Here is an 18,748-nt window from a genome sequence, read left to right as displayed (position 1 = left end):
CTTTGACCTGCAAAGCAACTATCTTTCTGAGGAGGACATTCCATTATCTAAGGGCTTCTTGGCATCCATTCACAGCACTTCAAGATAGGAAAATGCATAAATGACTTTCTGTTTTGGGTAACAGCATCATGGAAGAAGGTTTCCTTTGATCCTCTTTGACCCCTGTCTCAAACCAGCGGTATGGCACAACATAGGAGAACAAACCCATCAGGAAAAGATTCAGCAGTCCATCTGCATCTAAAAGACAAAGGCCACTCTTTCAAAGACATCAAAGTCCACGTTTTGCACATTGACAACCGCTGGTTTGAGACAGGGGTCAAAGAGGCCATCTATGTAAAATTGAACAGCCCTCTTTCAACAGAGGGGGAGAGATATGACATCATCTATCTTCAGTCAACAACAAGGTTCCCCAACCCCCAGTCTGTGGACCAGTACCGGGCCGCGGCATGCCAGCAACCGGTCCGCACAAACAAGCAAAGCCCCATCTGTGGGATGCACACAGCACACAAAACCACGCACCCTCCAGTCTGCAGAAAAACCTCTCTCCATGGAACTGGTCCCTGGTGCCCAAAAGGTTGGGGGGCTCTGGTCTACAGTCTACAGTCCTTTCAACAGTTCCAAGAAGGCTCCACACCCATTTGCACTGCTATGGTGACCCTGACAACACAGATAAGCCTCCAGGTGGCATCAATAACTCGCTAAAAGAATGCAAATGATCAGCTGTCTGCAAGGAGTATAAATCCTTCCATTTCCCCACCATCCAATCAGAGCTGAAGAAGCTTCTTGGATAAGAAGTGAAATGTCTTCAAAGAGAAAAAAGAAAGTCCAGTTGCCTCATGAAAAAGCACCTTTGGGATATCCTGGGAACACGTATATTTGCCTTCATCCTGCATAGTTTCTCTTTGCCACATCTTATATTTAACAAAATCAAAAAGGGGACATTATTTTGAGATTTCTTTCCTTGCATTTCCCTCTCCCCCCCCTTAATGATTCATTGTTCCCTCCTCTCCTCTTCCCATATCTACATTATTTCACATCTGGATTCTCTCTAGGTCACAGGATAGGAGAGTGCAAAACATTTCATTTGATCTATTGAACTCACATTGCAAATCCCATTGGAAGCATGAAAGTACTGTTTCAAGGGCAGAAAAGGTTCCCAGCAGCAGTTTTGTGCTTGGAACAGACCGTAAATAACAGTTTTGTGCTGCAAATGGGACTTTAGGGAAATGTCATGCTCAGAACGGTTTGACACACAATGATTGTACACACTGCTATTCAAGAAATAGTGACTTTCTTGGCATGGACTTGCAGTAGGTGAAGAGATATGGCACCAGTTTGTATGCTTTCTTACCCACTGGGACAATGTTTCTCAAGCTTGGCAACTTTAAAGAGGTGTTGACTTCTATTCCTGAATTCTCCATGATGGCTGGGTATTCAAGGTGGGGGACAAGAAGCACAAACCAAGACAACCTTTATTGTGAAGTCGCAGTAGCACAATCTTGCAAGTCTGAAAGCATTTGTCCCCTTCTTCACTTTTGCTTTCCAGAAAACCAGGGAAGTTTCCTTCTACTTGGTGCATGATGGTTGTCTAGGCTGAGGCTCTTCCTCCTGCATTCCCAGATACCAATCACTCTTGCTCAGCCCAGCTACACCATAGGATTATCATAGGGAGAAATTGGGGGAAGGAGGATTATACTGTACAGGTAGCCCTCAACTTACAACCATTTATTTAGTGACCATTCAAAGTTACAAAAGCACTGAAAAAAAAGGGATTTATGACCATTTTGCACACTTATGACCATTACAGCATCCCCATGGTCACTTGATCCAAATTTGGATGTTTGGGAACTGGCATGTATTTATGAAGTTTGCAGTCTCCCGGGATCATGTGATCACCATTTCCGACCTTCTAATAAGCAAAGTCAATGGGGAAGCCAGATTCACTTAACATCATGTTACTAACAACTGCAATGATTCACTTAACAGCTGTAGCAAGAAAGGTCGTAAAATGGGGCAAAACTCACTTAACCACTGTCTCACTTACCAATAAAAATGTTGGGGCTCAGTTGTGATCATAAGTCAAAGGACTACTTGTATTTCATTCCCTTAAGAGTCTGGAGGAGATGTGGGGTATTATCCTAACAGTTCCAGTGCAGGCACATGTCCAGGCACATCTGCTTAATGCATTGAACACCCATCCCTGCTTCTCCCCATCTCCTTCCCCCTGGTCTTGCTTTAGTCTGGCAACCATTTGCTTTTGCTTTTTCAAAAATCCAATTGTTTGCAATGCACCCCTTTGTGCTCCGGTGCTCTGGAGTCCACCACAAGCTGCCTTTTTACAAACCAGAATTGGGAGGGAGGGGCCTTCCTCATCCACTTTCCAGATGGCAAGTTTCTCTTCCTAACACCATTATCTTGATCTAATATTCCCAGCAACAGACGGCAACGCAGGTTCTTCTCAGCTTTTTTTATAAATCTAAAATGTAACTGAGTTTGACTGATTGTACAGAAATGTCTTAAAAGATATTTGCAACAGAACTTGACAATGAACACTAGTCCTCTAGGCCCATCATCAATAGCACCTAGAGTTGCCAAAATTAAATAACGGTTAATTAAAAACACCAGGCTGGTTGAAATTTATGAGATTTCACAGCACCGATAGGATTTCAGTTGAGAATATGAAAAATCTTAGATTAGGACTTTTAACAGTTTTCTGACATTTGGGTGAGCTTGTGAGATTTTGGCCCTGTATATTTTTTGGAGGTACCCACACTATTGTAAGATTGTGAACTGTAGTGCTCCCCATCTTAGAATGTTATAGAATAGAATAGAATAGAATAGAATAGAATAGAATAGAATAGAATAGAATAGAATAGAATAGAATAGAATAGAATAGAATCTGGAAGGGACCTTGGAGGTCTTCTAGTCCAGCCCCTGCTCAAGCAGGAGAACCTATACCAATTTAAACAAGTGACTGTCTAGCGGTCTCTTCTTAAAAACCTCCAGTGATGGAGCACCCACGATTTCTGGAGGCAAGTTGTTCCACTGGTTAATTGTCCTCACTGTTAGGAAGTTTCTCCTTAACTCCAGGCTGCTTCTCTCTTCGATTAGTTTCCAACCATTGTTTCTTGTCCTGCCCTCTGGTGCTTTGGAGAATAATTTGACCCCCTCTTCTTTGTGGCAGCCCCTCAAATACTGGAATACTGCTATCATGTCACCCCTATTTCTTATTTTCTTTAGACTAGCCAATCCCAAGTCCTGCTGCCATTCTTCATATGTTTTAGTCTCCAGACCTTTGATCATCTTAGTTGCTCTTCTCTGAACTCTTTCCAAAGTCTTAACATCTTTTTTGTACTATGGTGACCAACACTGGTTGTAGTATTCCAGGTGTGGTCTTAGTAGGGTTTTATAAAGTGGTACTAATTCTTTGTGTGATTTCGATTCAATGCCTTTGTTTATATAACCCAGGATTGTATTAGCTTTTTTGGCTGTTGCTGCACACTGCTGGCTCTTATTCAAGTGATCATTCACTAGGACTCCAAGGTCCCTCTCACAGTTACTGTTTTTTAGCCAGGTCTCGCCTAAACTGTATTTATCCCTTTGATTTTTCCTGCCTAAATGTAAAACTTCGCTTTTCTCCCCATTAAAATTCATTTTGTTGGGTAGGGCCCATTGTTGCCAATTCCTAATTTACTTTTGACTGTAACATTAATTGTTGGTTATGGTTTCTGATAAAAAGATATAAAAATAATCTTTCTTTTCACCAAAGAGTACAACTACAAGCTTCATACAAGTGCTGCTTAGTTCCTCTACCCCCTTAAATTAAATGAATCATTAGCCATTTTGATTTGCTACCTTGCAGGTCTACATGGAAACAACAGGAGAGACCATCCTCTATGATTCTTTGACGATCCAGCCGAATGGTGCAGTATGTAGAGACTTCCTGTTTGACCAGCATAAGGAGCATCTCTACGTCATGACTCAGTCAATGGTGAGAATAGACGAGGACCTGCGGATGGAGATGAGGAAAGCATCGGATGATGATGAGAGCTTGTACACCGGAGACAAATTCCTTGTGTGTCCAATCACACTTGGCCAATAAAGAATTCTATTCTATTCTATTCTATTCTATTCTATTCTATTCTATTCTATTCTATTCTATTCTATTCTATTCTATTCTATTCTATTCTATTCTATTCTATTCTATTCTATTCTATTCTATTCTATCCCACCCCACCCCATCCCATCCCATCCTATATTTTATACATGCTAAGTCAGTAGAAGATCCCAGTAGTGTCCAAATCCCCAACTAATATATCCCACCTCAAATCTTAACAAAAACATTTCAGACAAAAAAATATTCTCTGCATCTAAACATCTAAAGATACAATCCAATTTTTTATCCATACCTAAGAATATATATGGTAGGACCAGGGCTTTTTTTGTCATAGAACGCTCAGAACGGAGTTCCGGCACCTTTTTTTGGATGGAACCTTGTAGGGTAGGCAAGGCAGGTTGTATGACGTTTGAGTTCCGGCACCTTTTTCTTTTACAAAAAAAGCACTGGGTAGGACAATAATAAGACTTAGTTCCAGGCAAACATATATAGGATTATGCTGTCCAGAGGCACAGCTGTGCATCAATATTAGGGCATAATTTCCTTTTAAATACTACAAGATTGGCTCCTGAAGAAAATGGAAATCATGAGACTGTGAGTTCTAGTCCTGCCTTAAGCATGGAAAACCAGCTGGATGACTTTGGCCCAGTTTCTCTCTCAGTCCAACCCACCTCACTGGGCTGTTGTGGAGAAAATAGTAGTAGGAAGGAATATTAGCTATGTTTGCTGCCTCTAGTTATTTCTAAAGTAATAAAGGCAGACTAAAAATGTAGTAAACGAGTTTTTTTAGAAATCCAATAAATAAAACTATTCCAAATATTGGAGGTGTGCTGAATGGTTTGGAATTGATGAAATCTTCATGATCTTGCAGCGTTTGGACTTTTAGCCACATTTGGTGATTTGATATATTTTTTCATCCTGTGTTCCCCAAAGGAGAGATTGTTCTGACACTCTTATAATATGGTGATTTTCTCTGAGCCGTTGGTGTAGTAAAGCAGGGTTGGGCAACTACGGCCTCTTTATGACCTGTGGACTTCAATTCCCAGAATTCCTGAGCCAGCCATGCTCAGTTGAAGTTCACAGGTTGTAAAGGGGCCGTAGTTACCCACCCCTGTAGTAAAGGATGAGAAATACGCATCCATAAATAAATATAACAAATATCATAATATCCAGATGGTTATTGAATATTGGGAGCCCCTGGGCCAGAAGCAAAGGCTGTGTATTAATTTAATTTGACCTACGGAGTTTCATTTCATTTTGAAGTAAAATTGAAAATAAAGCCACCAATGTAGTACAAGATCTCAAGAGAAATAAAGCAACATAGAAATAAGATTTATAAACCTTAACATAAGTTTTGTGGAACAGCTGGAGAAAATCAACTTAAGGAATTGATTGGTCCGGTATATGGCACATCTAAGGTATGCAAATGTGTGTGCCCATAGGATAAAAAAAGAGTTGTCTATATTTAATTAGAATTCGATCAATAGTCTTACAGAAACAACATTGTGGAAATGAATGAGAACCATTTATTTGATAATAAGTATCTGGTAGTCTCTTTTAAACAAGTGATGTTCTTGCTTGCAGCTTTAACTACATTTAAATATAATCATGGCCTTTCAGATGTTATTAGCCCACTGTTGTTTGGATGGTTGCTATGGAAACGTCAAATCATATACCTTTGCTACATTTAAAGTGGTATTTACTCAGGAAATAAGAGCATTAGGTTCAAAGTGAAATAAAGATGTAATCGTAAAATGGATATGGGATTTAGAGAAGGCACCAGTCTCATAAACATACTTGCCTTTAATTTATCTCTCATCTTGTTATCTGCTTTTTCCCAAGGACTCCAGAATTTAAGACTGATTAAGTAACTATATTTACAAATGGGCACACATGTAGGGTAGGCATTAAAATACGTAGCACGGATGGACTGCAGTCCATTTATTTGCAAGTCAGCCCTATTGGAGTAAATACATTGTCAGACTTTAGAGACTCACAAGAATCCAGAACGTCTAATAAATAATTGTTACCGACGAAGTACAAAAGCTGTAGCCAAAGAACTTCAGCAACTGGTGGATTTCAAGAACAAGCTCTCTATGTAGAAACCATCATTAAACCCACTTGTGCCTCTTTCACCTTCCCACACTATATAATGCCTTCTTTGCCTTTCTTTTGACAGGGCTTGCCAGTTTTGTCTGACCTTTGATTTTGCAGTGGTCAGATTTGTTACGGTGTAATTTTTCTCTGGCATGGGTGAGATAAACCTCCCGCTCTTGTCTGCAACACACAATGGGGCCGTGTGTAGGTCTAGTCTGCGTTTTTTAAAAAAGTTGTGTCTTTCCCTCAAATGAGGCACCTACCTCTCCAGCTGCTGCATGATTTTGGGAAAGACCCAGATGCTTTAAAGAGTTATAGAAAGGTGCTGAGTTTGAACTCATGAATGTTCCTAAGCACATTTCCAGGAGTCAGTTCAAAGGGCCCCATTTCATAGCATTCAAATGAGAGCTGGGGCTTTTTTAGCTTTCTAACGAGCTTTTTAATTATAAAAATGGTTCAGACAATACTGTACTCCAGCCAAAAAAATAAGATAATTGGGTGTAATAAACCTAGCAGATGGAATTGTCCTCTACGTTGCTCTCAAATTTCTCATTAGGGACTAGTTCTGTGTCTAAGCCAATTGGGAATTTCAACCTTGATTTGATACCAATAGGTTTCATCAGAGCCTGTCTCACACCCTCACTCACTGTGTGAGTACTCTCCTTCCTGTCTATTGCTGTACCTTTTTGGATCTTTGATAATTTTCCCACCCTTGGCAAGTGGTGACAGAAATGGGCAGGCCTGGATATATGCTGTATCATTTAAACTAAGGCTGTTGTGTTGAGTCAGAAACACCTAGGCAAACAGAGCCTTTTGATACAGTAATAATAAGCCTTTCATTATAAAAACAGGAACTATCCCCAAACCAAATCTTTAATATGTGATTTTTGAACATTTATACACAGATATGAATCTTTTCTTACTTTTAACAATGAGAAAAGTCTCCTTCTGCTTCTAAAACGGAAGGAATTATAAATAGTCCTCGGCTTATAAACCACTATTGGGATCAGACTTTTGGCTGCTAAGTGATGCGTTCATTAAGTGAGTCATCATGTGACTAGACCAGTGGTGGGATTTAGCCAGTTTGCACCAGTTTGGCAGAACCGGTAGCTAATTTTTTGTTGCCCAGGCCCAGAATGGACTTCCGGAAGTGGCATCCCCACAGAGAACCGTTTGTTCACATATTTGAATCCCACCCATGGACTAGGCCCAACTTTATGAGCATTTCTACAGTGACTATTAAGAGAATCCCACAGTTGTTAAACAAACTGACTTTATTTGTCAGAAGCCAGTTGGGAAGGTTGCAAACTGGAATTGCGTGACTGTAAGAAACTTGCAACCATTGTACATAGGAACCAGTTGCTAAATGCCTGAATTGTAAACTTGTGATTGTGGAGGTGGGCAACAGCCATAACTTCGAGAATGGTCATAAGTCACTTTTCTGTGGCTGTTGTAATTTTGAACCGATGTTAAACAAACAGTCATAACCTGGGGGTTATCTGTACACAAAAACAGTGATACATTGTCAAATAAACTGATTAAATTCTCTTCCCCTCCACTTCTTCAAATGATAAGTGTTGAGATTAAAGGAAATTAAGGAATCGTTGCCTGTCTCCCCCAGGTTAATAGAGAGATATAGACTCAATTTGGAAGGTTCTTGGGTTTCTAAACTGATCAGGGAATTCCTGGCTGAATTTTCTGCTCAGCCAAGGAGATCAGTGACTCCCTGTTTCCAAAAACTGTTGTGGGATCGAATGAGGAGAGACCTGCTCTGTGCGTTGTCTTAAGTTCCTAGAAGAATGCTGGCATAGAAGTACTAATGTGACAGCACACCAAATTCTATTCTCTGCTTCTCTCTTCCAGTTGACCAAAATCCCCATCTTTGAATGTTCCCAGTTCTCCGATTGCAAATCCTGTTTGGCAAAGAAAGACCCATATTGTGGCTGGTGTGTTCTTCAAGGAAAGTAAGATTTCATTCAATTTATATCCATCTGCTTTCATAGGGGACATCTCTGCTGGCTTCCAGAAATTAACACAACACTGTCCAGAGGGCAAAGTAGATGCAATCCTAAGATTTTTTTTCCCCAAAAGTTTTGCTATAGCTTTGTGCTAAATGATTGTATAAAAAGTCCTTCAGGGCCACCAATGAGGATTTTGCAAAATCCTTTGTTCACATGTAGCAGTAGTCCTGAATTCATATACAATGTTTGTGGACGTTCGTGTAAACTATAATTTAAGAAGTTGGTTATATAAGTCCCTGTAAAACCTAAACATTTGTTCCATAGTAGGCTTGGCAGGACATCCTTCTTACAATTTAGAAAAAAAAAAGATTAAAACTCCTTGTTAAGCAGTGCATTATCTACTTCTGGAGATCATCTGGGTTCCCAGACAAATTCATTGATTACATCTGTTCCTGGGATTTGGTAATTATGAGTAAATTAACTAAACAGATTCTAAATGGAAAAGAAGAATCACTTCCAAGAGCCCATTATCTGTTGTTTCACACATTGATGCAAACAAATGTTACCAGGCAAGAAACATAAAAGGAAATTTATTGAAAATGATGTTCCATTGATATTTTCTAGTATTTTCTGAGCACTGTTTAGAGAATTAGGGTGCAAGAAAATTTCTAAAAGTTTTTTAAAAGGAAGCAGAAAAGTGTAATAACTTTTTTTGTCTTGTTTTCTGAGACACATTTTTGTTTCTATGTTATTTACATTATGGGCAATATAATAATAAATAAGCTTTCTCTTTCCTTGTGAACATTCTTTAATTGCTGGTTTCTGTGAGGGATCAAAAACATTATAGAGGATGCGGCTTTGGAACTGAGTTACAGTGCTAGAGGTTAGGGAGTCTCTCCAAATTAAACCAGCTTGCAGATCATCCTCATCTGATTATTCCATAAAGCAGTGTTTTCACAATCTTGGCAACTTTAAGATGTCTGGACTTCAACTTGCAGAATCTAGGAAGTTAAAGTTCAGACATCCTTCTCATCTTTTTCTATTACCTTCTACTGGTATTCTATGATTATATTTATTGTTTGCATGTACACTGAGAGCTTATACACATACACTTATATAAATAATTCCTTATGTTTCTAATCACACTTGGCCAACATTCTCTTCTCTTCTCTTCTCTTCTCTTCTCTTCTCTTCTCTTCTCTTCTCTTCTCTTCTCTTCTCTTCTCTTCTCTTCTCCTCTCCTCTCCTCTCCTCTCCTCTCCTCTCCTCTCCTCTCCTCTCCTCTCCTCTCCTCTCCTCTCCTCTCCTCCTCTACTCTACTCTACTCTACTCTACTCTACTCTACTCTACTCTACTCTACTCTATTCTATTGGATGAGAAGTGAAACATCTTTAAAGAAAAATAAAGTCCAGTCGCCTTTTGTAAAAGTACCTGTGACATTCTTAAAGTTGCTAAGGTTGAGGAGCACTGCCTTAGGGCTGGGCAAAGGGCTGAGAGCAGCATTTATTATTTTCCCAATGTAGAAAGTATATTTTCTGGGAACAGCATGGAGGTTTCCAGGCAATCCCATATAATCGCCTCATTCAAGAGTCTCGTTGCTCTGCCTTTATCTGTGTCTCTGCAGGTGTAGCCGTCACTCTGAATGCACCAGGTTCCGCCTGAAAGAGCAGTGGCTGTGGGGCTTTCATTCTGCCCAGCAGTGTCTGTCCATCCTGTCTCTGAGCCCCACCAGCATCAGCAGGGAAGAACAGAAAAATGTGAGCTGTGATCCGTCACATTTCCCTTTGAAGGCAGAGACGCCATCATGAGATGGTTCCTTACCCTCCAGTGACACTTAAAACCTGAGAGGCATAAACATCTTTTACAGGAAGAGAAAACATGGAGTCTATTTGTGCTTTTGCTATTGTTGCAAAATGTTAAACAGATGTTGATGGGATAACAATTGGAACCAAAAAAACCTGGTCAGAACAGATGGATGTAATACAAGCATAGTGCGGGTCAAAAGAGAAGGGGGAAATGCACTGATAGGCAGAAGACACATGTTGTGTCAAACAGTGGATCACTTCCATATTGTTAGGTAGTAGCTCCCAGAATTTCAGACAATAATTCTTTCCAACCCCTTAGGAAAATGTTAGGGATTGAATCTTGAATCTTCTGGATGTAATCATATTATTCACCACTGAATGACAGTTTTATGTCCTGTCTCTCTATCTCTGCCAATATATCGAAGGTTGGATCCTAAATCTTCCTTGTTACAATTCAGTTATTTCCAGAGCTTTTAGTTCTGATGGAAATAGAAGTATCCCTCATATAGGTCAACAGAGAGCAATAAAAAGCATTGCTGGGTCCTTGGTGCTCTCTAAACTTGGTTGTTTTCTTCCAAACGTTTCATTACCCAAACTAGGTAAGAGCAATGAGCATGACTTTGACACATCCCACCCTGGAAACAGAACCCAATGTTGGTACTGGTTGTGAAGGTTGATTCTGATTTAAGAAATAAAAGAATCCAAAAACACAGTGTAGTAAAATGTTCAGTGACTGCCCAGAATTCATGAGTTCAGAACTTCGGATGCCCAGAAATTTTGATTCAGGAACATACTACAAAAGGTTAGCGCCAGTCCAGTGCCTGGATGAAAGCTCAATCTGGGTGGGATATTTAATTAGTTGACTAAATTCTTGGTCTTTCGCTTCAAGTTTACACAGCTTGCAGAGACCTTCTTAGGTGAATACAGTATGGGAGAACCAAATTTAAGTCATGTTATTCTTTGCCATCAGAACAAGTAGAAAGCTTTAGTCCTCCTAGGTCAGGGGTAGGCAACCTTGGCTCTTTTATGACCTGTGGACAATATATATTGCTTCATATGGCCTTAGTCGACCAACATCATATTTTACAAGAATCTTTGGAGAGGCCTGGATGTCACTTCTCGATAAAGTATTGTCAGTTTACATAGGTTTAAACTTAGGTCTCCAACTCACTTATATGAGCTCCTATCCCCACAATGTAGGAGATGACCAGGTTGACCCTAAGGGGTGGGTCAAATGCATCATCAGTCTGGAGTCCTACATCCCCCAAAGCCCCCCCCCCAAAAAAAAGTCTTTTGATGCTTATCTGGCACCAATTTACCTTGAGTAGATCAGATTCTTATGTATGGGTTACATGGAATAAACTTGCAGTGTTTTTTGAACTCTCTTCTGGCTCCTGACAAACAAATCTGTTTTTCTCCATTTTCCCTCATTCGTTTTCAGAAGGGAAGAGAGTGCTAATTACAAGAGAATCTGTTCTAATCTGTCTGCTCTCTGATTGACAGATATTCCTGACTTTTTCGGACTTGCCAGCCCTACAGAATGGAGAGTCTTATTCATGCTTCTTTGGAGAATACAAGAGCCCAGCTATACTGATGGGTTCAGGCATTATGTGTCCCTCACCAGATCCCAACCATGCCCCAAGTTTGAACACAGGGACAGGTGAGTGGCAAGCACAGAGGGATCTATGTGTTGGAAATGTTTTAGAAAGAGTAATCAAGCCACTGTGCAAGAATAAAACAGCAAGCAGTTTGCTTTGTAATGAAGCCAGGCTGGTTCTTAAATTTGACGGTATGAGATACAGGGCTAAAGTGGACATCCTTTTTCAGTCTCAGGGCCATATTGTTTCATTCTGCCTTGCTTCGAAACTGCAAAGCTGTGAGGAGAACAACTAATGACATTACCAGAATTATCAAGGCTGAAATTGTGGCTTGGTATTTTTGCAACAGATTATTCCCTAAGTCCCTAAAAACAGGAGATAAAAATGTACTTGATGTTTAAGTTATGCTGGTGACAGCTTAAAATCTCCCAATGTTGAGAGAGAGAGAGAGAGAGAGAGAGAGAGAGAGAGAGAGAGAGAGAGAGAGAGAGAGAGAGAGAGAGAGAGAGAGAGAGAGAGAGAGAGAGAGAGAGAGAGAGAGAGAGAGAGAATGGATATCCTCCCCACACCACCACAGTTTTGTTTTTATGCCCCAGTTGTCTGTTGCACCACCAACTCTCCAACAGGAAACAAAGTCTTCAACAGGGATCAGCCCACCCTATTTTAACAGGGCCTCCAGCAAAGCCAGATTTAAGTCATGAAAGGTATTAGTAGTTACTTGGGAACCATAAATGTTGTGGTCTCATGAATGTGATCAGCATCAATATTGCCTTAAAATACTGGCCTTGAAGAAGCCTTAGCCACCCTTCAGCTAGTTCTCTGAATAACAGGCAGTCCTCAACATATGATTGCAATGGGCCCCGCCCATTTCGGTCATAAGTCATAATAGTAGTAAAACTAGTCAGTCATGTGACCAACCTGATTTAGTAAGCTTTTTTGAGGCAGTCATTAAGTGAACACTGCAGTTGTTAAGCAAAAATACATGGTTCACTAGAGGTGTAGTGTTGCCAAAAGCCGGAAGTGTCAGCTTTTCAGTAAAATGGTTGTAAAACACTGTCATGTGACCACAGGATGCTGCAAACAGACATAAATGTGGCCATGTTGCTGGATGCCTAAATTTTGGTCACAGTCCAGGTCATAAGTAGCCTCAAGCCAGGTCCATTGTAAATGGTTGCTAGGCAACCAGTCGTAAGTCAAGGATTACAGTACCTGTAATCTTTCCTGTTTATGTCTAAAGCATAGACAGAAGAAACAAAAAATATTAATATGTAAGTCCCTAAGACTGGAAATACAAAAATTCCAGCTGCAGTTGCTGTTTACTGTGGGATCATGTTTGAAGCCTGCCTGATTTCCATTTTCAGACCACATCACCATTCAGCTGGAGGTGCGCTTCCACGACATCTTCATTGCCTCAACAACTTTCTCCTTTTATGACTGTTCTGCGGTGGCTTCCCTGAGGAGATCTGCACCGTACGTCCATGAAGAGACCTTTCCTTTCCCACAATTGCATTCTCGCTTTGATTTGTTGGGTCTACTCAACAGCTGTTGTGTTCTTGTTCTTAGGTGCCAGGGATGTGTGAGCAGCCATTGGGGGTGTAATTGGTGCGTCCACCAACACCTTTGCACACACAAAACTGTCTGTGAAGATGGGTCCATCATCTACAATAAGAAGGTAGGTTTTTCAGAGGTCTTTTAAATCACGAAACTACGTCTCACTTATTTTGGCCATATCATGTGGGGGATTTCACAAAGCAATTGTGTTGGGTAGAATGAGCGGTAAAAGGAAACCAGGCCACCAAAGAACATGACCATCAAAGCTGACTCCAGCCAGAGCATAGAAAAAACACACGCAGTGCACAATCGGAAGACGTGGAGAGACTTGGCTCATAGAATTGTCAAGAGTCAGACATGTCTGAATGGATAACATCATCATCATCAACACCAGTCTTCTAGGACAGGGTTAGGCAACCTTGGCTCTTTTATGACTCGTGGACTTCAACTCCCAGAATTCCTGAGCCAGCATGGCTCAGCTTGGAAATCTCTCCCTTTCCCCTCAGCATGGCTGGCTCAGGAATTCTGGGAGTTGAAGTCCATGAGTCATAAAAGAGCCAAGGTTGCCTATCCCTGTCCTAGGAGAATGATAACAGCAAGGGATTCATGAATACATGTGCGTGAGCATGAGTACATATTTAATGGGAAGCCCTAGATCCAAATTGCAATAAAAACACTGGGAATGAAAAGATACCTTGTTCCTAGCCTATAAGAATCTTAGCTCAGGGGGACCATCAGTCTGGTTCAGAATATGAGACCTTCACAGAGACTTGAATACTTCTGGTCACTTTTCAAGTAAACCTGAGAATCAGCAGGTGGATACTTAGATATAATCCATCTTTTTTAGAATTGCTTTCTGAAGTCAGAAATACATTAATTTTCATGCCTGGCTGGATATCACTGACCACCACTACCGCTCCCAACAATTGCACAAGAATTGTTCACGTGTTTTAAAAAATGGTATTACATAATACACTAGTTACACTAAAATGCATTTCAGGATTTGGTATTACAGAAGCGTAACTATTATCTTAGCGTATCCTGTGGCCCACCCTATCACATCACACTCCTAACATGGTTAATTTGTTTGGTGATGGCATTCAACGTGAACACAGCAACAGTATAACTAAGCTGGTTTTGTGATTTAGCATGTTGTATGAACTCAACCACAGAGTGTGGCCTCCTTCTGATCCTGTTTTTTTCCCTTCCCTGCACTGACTAGCTGTTTCTTCTCTGTTCCCTTTCGCTTCTCCAGACTCAAATACTGGACTCCAGCCCATTCCTTTCATCAGCCACTCCAAATACAACACAGTCCTCTTTGCCAATTTTGGCCACTGAACCCCCTACGCTCTCAGAAACACCAGGGACCACTTCCAGGCCTGTCCCCACCACCGTTCCCATGATCTACACCAGCCTGCCAGCCACTTCTTCCCTGACTACTTTGAAGCCTGAAGCCCTTACTTTCACAGAGGCACCTCCATCAACCCCAAGTACTGTTACTTTGCTGGAGACAACCTGGGATTCTCTGACATTGCCTCCCACTGAAGTGCCCACTACTGCGACTGCTGGTCCTACCTCAGAATATCTCTCCAGCAGCCGGATGGAAATACTTACTTCCACAGTGTATCCTACCTCAGAACCAGCTACAGATCCAGAAGATGGCTCTACGGATTCTTCCGCTGCCGTGTATAGCACCCCCCAGCCTGTTCTGGAGGGGAAGACTCCTTTCTTTGAAGCTGAAGGTTCCTTCGCCCCATCTTCTGCCCCGACGTCTTCTCCCCTAAGTCCTCTCACCCCTAACCAGACCAGAAGCCCTTCCGCATCTACTAATGTACCACCAATTGACCTGGAGACTGAGCCTCCCATTTTTGAGTTGCCCTATCCGACAGACCTTCCAAAATGGCTTCCTCCTGAAGATATCACCGAATCCCAGGAGAGTGAGGAATGGATGGTTTCACTGCCACCGGAAAATGACACCTCCTCTTTCTCTGCATCCATCCTTCTCTCGGGTGATGGAGACTCCTCTGAGAGTGACATCTCTGATTTTCCTCGCATTCTGCACCCAGCACTAGATTATCAATATGATGCACCTGAATTTCTGGATTTGGTAAGGTCTCATGCTTCACTTCAGAACACTACAGATGTTGTTGTGTGTCACTTATGTTTGGTTGGCTGGTTTACTCTGCATACACGCACAGGGATATATGCATACAGGGAGTCCTTGACTTACAGCCATTTGTTTAGTGACCGTTCAAAGTCACAAGTGAAAAAAGTGACTTATGACCGTTTCTCACACTTACCAACCATTGCAGCATCCCCATGGTCATATGGTCAAAAGTCAGATGCTTGGCATCTGGTTGTGTCAAGCGCTGGGGAAATCAGGAGATTCAGGCAGTTCATATGAGTATAAAGATTTATTGCAAACTTAAGTAGTTTAATCTTGGTCCAGTTACTTCAGTTTTTCTGCAAGAAACTTCTGAGGGAAAAGAGAAACTCTAAACCAGGGGTAGGCAACCTTAGCTCTTTTATGACTCGTGGACTTCAACTCCCAGAATTCCTGAGCCAGCACGGCTAAGCTTGGAAACCTCTCACTTTCCCCTCAGCATGGCTGGCTCAGGAATTCTGGGAGTTGAAGTCCACGAGTCATAAAAGAGCCAAGGTTGCCTACCCCTGCCCTAAACCATGAAGTTGTTTTCAACTCCTAGCAACCATATAGATTTTCTTCATGACGATCTGTCTCCAGCTGGTTCTTTCCAGTCTTCCAATGGTGCATTCATCGCCACTGTAACTGAGTCGGTCCATCTGGATACTGGCTGTCCTCTTCTCCTCTTTCCTTCCATCTTGCTCTGTATTGGAGCCTTTTTCCAGAGACCTAAGTCTTTGCGTAATGTCTCTGAAGTAGGATATTTTTATTCCGGTCACTTGCGCCTTGAACGAGAACTTTGGGTTGATTTATTTGATGTCCCGCTGGTTTGTTTTCTTGGCTGACCATTCTCAGGAGTCTTCTCCAATACCAAATTCAAAGCTGTCAACACTCTTCCTGTCCTGTTCTTCAAAGTCCAGCTTTCACTACCACCAAACGTCACAGGGAGTGCCAGGCACAACCCTGATGTTTATAAGAATACAGAAATGCAGTGTTTCTAGCCAAGTGTGTTTTTGACACTCTGCTTCATGTAGATCTTTGCCCAATGTATTTAAAACCGTTTTTGCCAGATTAATGAGGGCGAGTGATAAAACAGGATTCATCTTGATTTTTTTTCCCCTCCCACAATTTGGAGAGGCGTGTAGGAGGAGTCCTTGTCTTTAAGGACCAAAGTTAGTCATCTGTCAATCACGCTTCTCCTCCAGAACTTAGTAACTAGGCTAGCTGACTGTAAGGCCGATAAGCCCCCAGATGTTAGGTGGGCAAAGCAGGGGGGGAAAAACCCACCTGTTTTTAAAATTGGATTATAATAGAAACTTTTAGACAGGAGAGCTTTTCTGGAGAACCTCCTGCCTGTGGCTCCAAGCTGCCGAGCCGTGATGGCGGTAGTGATGGTAAGAGATTTTTCTTCAGAGGCCTTGTGCGAGTTACGAATGGACAAGAAAAAGATATTTTCACCCAGACATTTAATTTGTTCTTGGGCCTGTTTCTGCTTTCTCTGTTTTTACTGGTGGTCCTCGACTGAACAACAATTCACTTAGTGACCTTTGAAGTTACAATGCCACTGAAAAAAGTGACTTATGACCCTTTTTTCACACTTAACAACTGTTGCGGCATCCCCTCGTTCACATGATCAAAATTCAGAGGCTTGGCAACTGACTCATACTTATGACGGTTGCAGCGTGTCTTGGGGTCATGTGATCCCCTTTTGCCACCTTCTGACAAGCAGAGTCAATGGGGAAGCCAGATTCACTTAACAACCACGTTATTAACTTAACAACTCCAGCGATTCACTTAACACCTGTGGGAAGAAAGTGGGGGCAAAACTCACTTAACAAAAGTCTCAGTTCGCAATAGAAATAATGGACTCAATTGTGACTACCTGTATAAGACAACCTGGCTTCAGTGTTTTGTCTACATTCTGTCCTATTAATCACAGCAAAACTGTGCAGGATCCTTTTTTTACTCCCTTCGGTGTGTTTGCGTGTTTTCAGACGGAGGAGTACAGCTGGGGGCCCGAAGCCTGTCCGTGTGTGAAGGGCATCCAGGGATCCTCTCTGATGCCAGTCAACGTGCAGAGAAAGATCACCCTGATTGGACAAAACTTCCACCTCTATCAGGCAAGACTGTGGCGGTGGGTCAGGTGGGGGTCTGGAGGTGGGAGGCTGTTGTGACTCTGTGCTATCTAGAGGGCATACATCCAGCGGTGTGCTGGAAGCAGCTTGCACTGGCTTGTGCAAGCCGATTACTAAATTTTCTGGAATTTGGCCAGCTAATTGGGAGCAGTGCTGAGCCACTAGCCTAGCATTTTGCTCGTCTGTGACAGTAATGAAGCTTTGATTGATTGCCTAGCTTAGCATGCCAATCAGCTGTTCTGTGCTGATTGAAATGGAGCCGGCAGAGACAATTCTTAAATGTTTACAGGGACACCCCTGCTTACCCCTTTTGTATGATTCTCCTACTTCTGCTACAAATTAATTCTGTGGATTTCATTGTTAGCGGCTGTGAAAGGAAAGACGAAGCATGAAGTATATTTCTGCTCTCTTTCCTTCTAAAGCAAGTGCTACATAGAGAGTCCTCGCTCACCAACCACTTGTTCAGACGATGCTGAACGAGTGACAGCTTACAATTAGGCCTTGAAGTCACTCCATTCCCGATCAGGATCGTGATCTGGATGCTTGGCAACTTGTTCAGGCAACAGGTGCAACATCCCAGCATCACAGTTTGTTACCTTCCCTGCTGGCTTCCCACAAGCAAAGTCAGCAGAGAAGCCGGCAGTGGAGGTTGTGAGTCGCCCACATAAATCTCCCCCACGCCTGGCAGCAGCCACCCCCAGGCCCAAAATCTCCTCTGTGTGGAATCAGGTGCAAAAAAAATCATGCATCTTTGTGAGACAGATTGCCAAAAATGCGTGCATGTTGGGGAAAATGGCATAAATAAAGCAGTTAAGAATAAAAATGCGCAGGCAAAATGCAATGTACAAAGATTACCAAATTTGCAAAGTGATTTGGGAATGGGATGGAACAAACCTGGGTTTGAAATAGTCTAAATGTTGTAGACAGTGAAGACTGATGCATTGGCCCAAGGCTAGCTCAGAAGAAGTTAAAGAATTACATGGAAGGTTTGGAGAGACGTGCAGGAATCTCATTCATAAGAATCAACTCTATTTTTCTTTCCCTTCAAGGATCAGCTTTGGGACTATGAATGTGCCTTGGTTCTGGAGGGGAAGACTTTGTCCGTGGAGGCTTACATTGAACAAGACGAAAATGACCCCTCCATTTGCCTCATCACGTGCCAATTACATCAGGTAAGGGCTTCATGGGAGCAGAGCCAGGGGTCCCCAACCCCCGGTCCATGGCCAGTGCTGTGCCGTGGCATGCCAGCAACTGGTCCACACAAAGAAGCAAAGCCCCATCTGCAGGATGCAGGCAGCACACAAAACCACACACTCTCTGGTCCGTGGAAAAACCTCTCTC

At 42.0% G+C, this 18,748-nt stretch overlaps 2 protein-coding genes across 2 annotated transcripts in view; one reads left to right on the top strand and one right to left on the bottom strand.

Annotated features, from left to right (window-relative positions):
• Positions 1–18,748, bottom strand: part of TADA3 (transcriptional adaptor 3) — a 701,258-nt gene that overhangs the window by 74,213 nt on the left and 608,297 nt on the right. The window lies entirely within an intron of this gene.
• The window catches only part of PLXNB1 (plexin B1), a 136,027-nt gene that overhangs the window by 60,634 nt on the left and 56,645 nt on the right, over positions 1–18,748 (top strand). Inside the window, exons 4-12 of the mRNA XM_081319087.1 lie at positions 3,863–3,991; positions 8,078–8,178; positions 9,800–9,932; positions 11,484–11,640; positions 12,940–13,048; positions 13,142–13,250; positions 14,385–15,236; positions 17,267–17,392; positions 18,457–18,579. Of these exons, the coding sequence (XP_081175213.1) occupies positions 3,863–3,991; positions 8,078–8,178; positions 9,800–9,932; positions 11,484–11,640; positions 12,940–13,048; positions 13,142–13,250; positions 14,385–15,236; positions 17,267–17,392; positions 18,457–18,579 (1,839 nt within the window). The remainder of the gene's footprint in view (positions 1–3,862; positions 3,992–8,077; positions 8,179–9,799; positions 9,933–11,483; positions 11,641–12,939; positions 13,049–13,141; positions 13,251–14,384; positions 15,237–17,266; positions 17,393–18,456; positions 18,580–18,748) is intronic.

The sequence above is a fragment of the Vipera berus genome, assembly GCF_964194415.1.
Source record: "Vipera berus genome assembly, chromosome: 2".
NCBI lineage: Eukaryota > Metazoa > Chordata > Lepidosauria > Squamata > Viperidae > Vipera > Vipera berus.
This window is presented reverse-complemented; position numbering and strand designations above follow the sequence as displayed.